The 8701-nt window shown below is 31.4% G+C and overlaps 1 protein-coding gene across 1 annotated transcript; it reads left to right on the top strand.

The window, feature by feature from the left end:
• The first annotated feature begins 3692 nt into the window (after positions 1-3692).
• On the top strand, positions 3693-4742 carry LOC131045424 (phospholipase A1-Igamma3, chloroplastic-like). The gene has a single exon (XM_057979007.2). The coding sequence runs from the start codon at positions 3693-3695 to the stop codon at positions 4740-4742; it is 1050 nt and encodes a 349-aa protein (XP_057834990.2).
• The last annotated feature ends 3959 nt before the right edge of the window (positions 4743-8701 follow it).

Below are 8701 nucleotides of genomic sequence, written 5' to 3'. Positions count from 1 at the left end.
CAAAAGGGGAAAATTAATTTACGGTCAATCACTACAGTGTGTCAATGACATTCGCTAATGCATTTATTAATGTTATGTGCTTTTTTCAATCTTCGCATGGGTTGTATCTACTCATCTGCATTTGAAAATAGTAAGCCAAAAATGGGCAAACTGAATATAGAGAAAAATCAATGGTCAGATTGACTTTAATCATCTTGCATCCTATTTCCCATGGACTATGCCATTGATCTTCAAAGTCAGTTAGTTTATGTCAGATAAAGAAACACCCTCTACATAATTATCTTTTACTTTGGCCTTCTCCACAATTTGCACTCTAGAGCCTAGACATGCTAGAGATCACACTATTCTAAAGTCTCTGCATTCTCCTTGGCCTTTTTTTTTCATGCCCACTTTGACACCAAATCAAGGTGAAAATTAGTCAAGGATTCAAGGGAGGTTGGTTTGAAATGAGAATGATGAAGGTTCAATTTAGGGATTTTAAATTTTATTGTATTTGCTTGATCTATTGTAAGCTTGAAAGATTTATTTTCCAACAACATGACAATATTTCTTAAAAGCTCTAGAGAACCAATTAGGGCTAGTGATGTTATCAAGTTGTGTTTGAAACAATGCCAACATTATTGTTTATTTTATGAATGGAGCCATTAACATCTCATTTTTATATTTGTAATTAGGACCTCAAGATTTAATCTCACTAACACATTTATTCTAGCTAGATGAGAGGCCTCTCGTTTGTCAAGAAGGTTAGATAAGAATGAAACTAATTCATTTCAATTTTTTTAGGGGTATAAGAGCACAAAAACCCTAGAAGATTAGATGAAGGTGACCTTGCTATAGCCTCTTATCAAATTTCTTAAATTGTGAAAAAAACGTGCATTTATCTTCTTTCTCTAGTCATGTTTCTCTTGACATCTATAACAAGTTAATTTCTTCCTTAACATATAGATCTACAAGCTTGGCTAGTAGTTTTCTCTTCTTTATGAAATACTTAAGCATGTCCCCCTCACAATCTCTTCATTTAGAGAATTCAGTTTAGATTCCACTCTTTCTTTCTATACAAGGATTTTGTAAAATTATTTTTAGTTTAATCCTTGACTATGATATTTTGAGTAGTTAGATTTAAGTACTAGTACAAACATCTTGATATGGGCATAATAATAGAGGATTCCCACTACTTTTTTTTTTTTTTTAATCTATGATGTTTTCATCATGAAAATACAATCGATTTTTAAATTTTACAAAGGAAAAAATATGGGTTAAGTAAAAACTTATCCTATGAGTGGTCATGAGAAAACAATCAAAACTCATGCCTCTGATGATAGAATAATACATGATATCATTTATGCTTCATGATTTGGGAGAGAGTAAGCAGTGATATATTTTCTAGAGATTAGTATGAAGTGATCTATTATTTAGAGATTTTGCTAGTACCCTTGTAATGATTATTCAAAGTAAAGTTTTAACTATTTAGCTCAAGATCAGTAATTTTTTTTGCACAAAGAATGTAAAATCATGGTGTGATTAACTAATTCTATTAAGGACACATTGTTTATCACTGTGACTTTGAATCACACTAAAATATATCCCTAGAATGACCAATTATTTACTGATAGGTTTTAAAATAGAAAAGATTTTACTTTTTATGAAAAGGAATTAGTCCAATAAATGATGAAGAGAGAAACTAAAATTGGAGGAAGATTAAGTGGCTTGAGATAGTTGCTAGTTTGTACCTTCATTAATGAGTGATGATAATTGATCTATCATACCACATAATTATCAAAACACCTAAGGATCCCAAGCTTGATGTAAGCCCACCCTTTTGTTTGTGCCATTATTTATTCAACTTCCTCCTATATTTATTGTTTATTTAATATCCCTATATAAGTGCAATGCCTAGTTTTTGGAGTTATAGTTCACCTTTACTAAATATCTTTTATTAAGGACCTATAGGATTTGATGATAATATTTTTATAGTTCTTATGAGGTGATACCCACCCTTAAGAACTTTTTCAAATATAAGAATGAATTGAGAACCACCTCTGAAGTCTGCCTAATTCTTCCCACCTCTTTTTGTTATAGAAACATAACTAGCCTTTTCTCTTTTTCTTGTTGTGATATAGTGTATCTGATGTTGTAAACATGCATTTCCTTTCACTCTTCCCTTTCAATCATTTTTCCTTCTTCAACAATTCATTCAGCTGAACTAGAACATCCCTTTTATTCTAGGGAGGGCTCTAAGATAGGATTTAGGGATGACTAGGAACTACATTAGATGTAGAGAGTAGGTGAGAAGGGAAATGGAACGCAATTGTCTCCAAGGGATATATTAGCATAAAAAGGAGATTCTGACCTACTTTGTGGATCTTGAAATAGTTTTGGCTTCACTCGTATTTTAAAATATTATATCTACAATGAGAAGAAAAGTGTGATATTGGTTTCTAAAATTTGTAGGAGGGGAGAATTTCAACTTCTATAGATTGATGCTAGATAGGAAATACCTAAATTTATATTACTTTATTTTTCATAGATCCTTGAGAATGTATACCTTGGTGTAGACTCTAGATTCTTCGTTTAGGATTGCTTCATTGGATTGAAAAAATTCCTATTGAAACACTGATTTTTCACAAGATGTAATGATACCAATATTTCTTTAGTAAGTTGTAAAGTCCAATTCATGTTAAGAGTTTAGTGATGTGAAAACTCTTGGGATCAAAGTTTGGGACCATTTCTTTATGAAAGAATCTCTTCAAGGATTTGTTCTCTCTCATCGTCATTGAGTATTTTGTTATCAAGAGTCCCACAGGAAAAGGTGAGACATGAACTAGCACCAAGCAGAGAGAATTCAACTTTCAATATTTCCCCTAGTAAGCCAATGGTTAGAAAATTTACCAATCATAGCCCTTTTAGTAGGGCATCGAGTCACTATTCCAAAAATGAAAGAGGGGTGAAATACTAATCTTCTTAAAATTTGATACCAATTTACTAGCATTAGTATTAGTAACAAGACTTGATTTATCTTCACGACTTTAACCATTCTTTTATCTCACCATTCAAAAGATCTAAGAAATTAAAGATTTGAAACCTAGAATTTATTTAAACTAAGACCTCACAAACGGTTGCTCATGGAGCTCAAAGTATAATAAGTATTGATGGTACAGACTCAATTATATAATTAGATATGCATGTATTTTGAACCATGGACGCCCCTCAAACTATAATTCCTTCTTCATCCTAATTCTTAATTAGAAATATCCTTTTCAATCTGTATCGAAAAGTCTTCGACCTCATTTCCCCACTCAAACTAAGACATCATTTCCTACGCGTTATTCAAGGGCTGCAAATACATAAAATAACTAATTATTTATAAAAGATGATGCAAAACAAAGGAGACGAAGACTTTTCCTACAAATTACGTCAGTCGACCCAATTTCCCACTACAAACTATTGCATGGATTGAAGCCACTTTCATTTATCCAGGACCGAGTCTACCTACTAACCGTGTTTAGACCATTTCTGAACGCATTATGTTTCTATTTATTTATAGGCCATCCACATTCTACACTGTATCCCTCATCTCTGATATCAATTACAGAAAGCCATCAATCCATTCATCTCTAATTTGAGTTAAAGGAGGCGACCCGTATATAAATATAGCTTTGTGTTTGTTTGGGTCGGTATAATTTATCTGATAAATGGAGGGCAGGGGGGAGGAGCAGCAGAAGCCCAGTGTTGGTGGTAGATGGGAAGATATAGAAGGTAAGCACTCTTGGGAAGGCCTGCTTGATCCTTTCGATTCCACTCTCAAATCCGAGATTCTCAGGTATGGGGATTTCGCAAGGGTATGTTATCATGCAGTAGTAAACGAGCGAAGTCGAAAAGGAAATTTGCTGTTACAGGAGTCCGATAATTTGCAGAATTGCGGCTATGAAATTACCGAATCCATATTTGTGAGTGTTCCCTCGGTGATGTCCTACATAACTCGGGGACCCAGAATGAGGACTGTTTGGTGTGGGTTCATTGCCGTTTGCACTAACGAAAATGAAATAAGGAGACTTGGACGGCGTGATATCGTGGTTGTGTTTAGAGGGACCGGTACACCACGGGAATGGGTTCAAAATCTTAAACTCAAGGTAGTCGCTTGGAGCCATCTGCCTGATGCAAATCCAAACCCTGATGTCAGGGTATGCATGGGATTTCTTGGGTTTTATACAGACAAAGAAGAATCCCTCTCTAAATACAGTGCAAGAGACATTATTCAGAGTGAGATTACAAGGTTATTGGAAAAGTATAAAGGGGAAAGTTTAAGCATAACATTTACGGGACACAGCTTGGGAGCAGCTCTCGCAACGTTGAGTGCATATGATATCAAACTGATGCAGCCTTCAATACCTGTCACAGTCTTCGCCTTCGCCTCCCCGCGGGTGGGAAACCAAGCCTTCGCCTCTCATATGGAAAGGATTGGAGTTAATGTGTTACGGGTGGTATTGAAGGGCGATCTAATTCCATTGTTTCCTTCAGGGTTCTTTAATCGGAATAGAGAAGAACACTGTCATGTAGGCACTGTGATTTTTCTGGACCCCGACTCCTCCGGTGAGTTGCAACTGTGGAAAATTGATGCTATGGGTCGCCACGATTTAGGTAATCATCTCTACTTAATTGATGGGTACCAAGGGGGGAACCGGGAATTCATATCTTCCGATAGAGGTAAGAGGTATATTGCGAAGAAGATTCGTAAGAGTTAGATTTTTATCGAGCATAGCATTCCACAACTTATTATTATTTTCCACTTTGCATTAGATTATTGTGTTACTATGATAATATGTTCTTAGAACACTATCTAAGTTTGTAATACTCTAAGCATTGTAATAAGCAATATCATATTTCAGAGTGAATGTTTCTTTCCACTTTGCATAGGTTATTGGGTTACTATGATACGTTCTGAGAACACTATATTCTAAGTTTGTTTGTAGTACCCTAAGCATTGTAATAACAAATAGCATATTTCAAACTGAATGTTTTCTTCCACTTTGCATAGAGTTAATTATGATATCTTCTTTAAGACACCATATTCTAAGTTATTAGTACTCTAAGCATTGCAATAAGCAATATCATACTTAAGAGCGAATGTTTCTTTGTGTGCATTTATTCTGTATTGATTGTATTTTATAAACTTATTTGTAATGAGATCTTTATATAGATGATTTAATAAAAGAATTATTATTTTTAATCAAATATTTCTGTAAAATTGTATTTTTAAATTAGATTTTTTAAAGAGATTAATTATTCATGTAATTAATTTAAATATATCTGTTTGTGTTTTATAAGTACTTGGTAATTTTGTATGTATTGTTCAATTTTATTCATAGTTTCTTAAGATTTTAACATCCTTTTTATTTTACTTGTCTCTTATTAATTCATATCTAAAAAATACCATTATTAATTGATGTAAGGTTCATTTGTATATGATATTATGCACTAAAATAATTGATGTTGTATTTAATAGATGTATTGTTGAGGTCATTTAATGCTTTAGATTACACCATACATAGTTCTCTATGGTTTTAATAGTAAAAAGAGCATAATTGTAATTTTGGGAAAATTTAATAGCAATTTATCTACATCAAGAAGTTCACTCCATATATTTTATATAGCACAAACAAAGATAGGCATTGTTTCTCTAACCATGTGCAATAGTTTTCATAATGAAGTAATGTATAGTAGACATAATAGGAAATATTTCATTTTGAATCATCATTGTGAGCAAGCTTTTAGATCAACAAGGAAATTCAAGCATATACTAATTAAACTTAAACTCCAAATTATGATCAAAACTTCAATCTGACAAATAAGTAGAATTTCTCATGTTATGATGGAGTATGGTTAAAATAATTATACAAGATGATAATTTTTATTAGGTTTTCTTTATATGTGGATTGAGGAACAAGAGATACATTTATAAGTTTTCAGATGAAGAGATGGTTGAGATTAATTCACTTGATTTAGTAACTTAATTTTACATTTCTTGATTTAAACTTAAATTGCATGACCTTTCATTTGTTTGATATATTCCATTTTGAGCAAAAATAGGGAATTAAAAAATTTGATGATTGAATTAGTAAAAGAGATTCAAATTTAAAGATGACATTCTTAAAGAATAATTAATTAACTATATGTTCATAGATTTATTAAGAACTAAATAATTAATTAAAATAATTAATTATTAATTATTATTAAAATATAATAATAGTTTATAAAGATTGGAATTAATCAATTGAGAAAGAATTTAATAGCTAATTGACGAAAATTAATTATCTAAATGTGATATTATGAATTAATCAAACAATTAATTAATGTAGTGAATTTAAAGTGAATTGGTTGGGTTAAACTAATGTATAGATAAGGTGTTTTGAAATCACCATGCTAGATAAGAAGAGTGACAAATGTATAAAGTAAGGTAGGGGTATGGAGAATAAGAGGAAACTAAAAGTAATAGGTATTAGAATATAAGGAATAGATAAATAGATTCTAATATCATTGATATTTTTTTTTAAATTATATTTCAATAAAAACATACACTATTCTTAAGAAGATGTGTAAAAGGATGAGTATTATCCACTAATTCCTAAATGAATTAATAAATAGCCTAGATTCTACCTTGAAGGATGTGAAGTTAAAAAATATTGTAAGGAGATAACATGTTTGCAATTGCATCTTCTTCATTTTTATCCACCTCAGCACCCCATGGGAAATGATAAATCCTATAATCTTGTTTCTCTAAGTGCTAAAGATACACATTTTAGGATTTAAAACCATTGGAAATATATAAATATGTTAAATTATAAAATATAGTTTATGGATGTGATCCTTGTAAAGAATAGGTATAGAAAATTTATTTTTGAAGTAATATTTGATAATTTACGAATAAAATGATCAATGATAAGAGTCATAGCCTAATAGTAAGTTACAAAAAAATAATTTACACTAAAGGGCATAACCACATAACATAATATTCCAAAGGTTTGTAGAGGTTGTTTTATATTGATTAAGAAGATACTTTGAAATATAATTGTAACCATAGAAGCCATTTATAAAATATATAAGTGCATGACATGTCAATTTTATATAATCATATTAATATTAGGTGATGGAAAATAATCTTTGGGGTTTTCTTTTTGTAGATCATAAAATTGAATACAGGGATGAATACGGCTTTGTAATTTAGTGATTAAGTAATCAAGAGGATGAACAAAATCAACTTGAAGAAGAGTTTAAAATTCTTCCTTAACTATGACAACAAACTTAAGATGTATTTTTTAAATTTTCTATTTAAAAGCTTGAGCATTAGGAGAGACACGAATATTATGAACTTAATTAGTATGCATTTTCTAGTTATCTCTTCATATAGCCAAATATATAAATCAAGCAAGTAATTTAAGTGTTCAAAATGAGAAAAATATTCATTTATAGAAATAAACTCTCTAATTTTAATGATTTTAGTGATCACGAAGATTCATAGGGACATCAACTATAGATAATTCTCCCCACCCATTCCTTTGACCTTAATTGCTAGAGTCTCTATGTGGACACTTGACAATAAAATTTCTTATCTCATGAAAATTAAAATATTTGAAAGGCAACTTACCATTACACTTATCAAAACCTCTCTATAGCCTTCTAAGAAACAATTTCTCCTCTCAATCAGATTCATCATCATATTCTAAATCTTCTTTCTTCTTAGATGCTTTGAAAGTAGATTCCTTTCTTAAAGAACTTTTGTTATGAAATGTCATCTCATAATCAATCAAAGACCCCTGTAACTCAACCATAGGAAGCTTATACAAGTCTTTAAATTCTTTAAATGCAACCACCTTGGGGTCGAATCTCAGTAGAAGTGACCTGAGTACTTTCTACACACTAACCATTTCCTTTAGTTCTTAACCAATTCCTCTAATAGAACTGATTATCTCATCAATGTAGTGAGAAAAAGTAAAAAATTTCTTATCCTCCTTTATTTTTATACTCGCAAACTAAGCTTTGCAAGTCTAAAAATTAGATTCCTTGACCTTGTGCTCTTCTTCATAAATATTATGTAATTTCATCTACACCTCATTTATTGTCTTGCAATGCATTACTTTCACAATTTGAGAGACAATTAGACTACATATAATAGCATTTCTTGATTTGGAAGTATTTTCACAAGCCATCTTTCCAACTTGGTCTCATATAAAGGATTTCATATCTATCCACAATTGATTGTCAAACCTTAAATCCTAGAGCCATCAATTAGGTTTCATCCTTTGGTGCAACCACAGATAGGAGGGGTCCCCAAAGGGGAAGTTTGGTTCATGCAACAAGATCAAAACAACACAAGCCAACACAAGAGAGGGAGAGAATATCACATTAAGCATGGATAAAATCATTAATTCAAATACAACCATCAGTAGCATTTGGCTTACATGCGGGCAATTGCCTTATTATAGAAATGCGTCCATATGCATCATTACAAAAGAAAACATCGGATTCAAACTATAATATATTATTCTATATCTTGAATACTTCATCTACTATGATTAAATACATTATTATATAGCATCCAAGAACATCTGGTTTGGCCAAGAAAGTTCACATTCCCCAAAGAAAGGAAAATGAAACATGTAGATAGGTTGGACCAAAGATTAGATGAAAATCCTCTAGAAAAGAA

Source organism: Cryptomeria japonica, chromosome 7, assembly GCF_030272615.1.
Source record: "Cryptomeria japonica chromosome 7, Sugi_1.0, whole genome shotgun sequence".
Lineage (NCBI taxonomy): Eukaryota > Viridiplantae > Streptophyta > Pinopsida > Cupressales > Cupressaceae > Cryptomeria > Cryptomeria japonica.
Note: the sequence above shows the minus strand (reverse complement) of the source record. Positions and strands in the feature narration are given on the sequence as shown.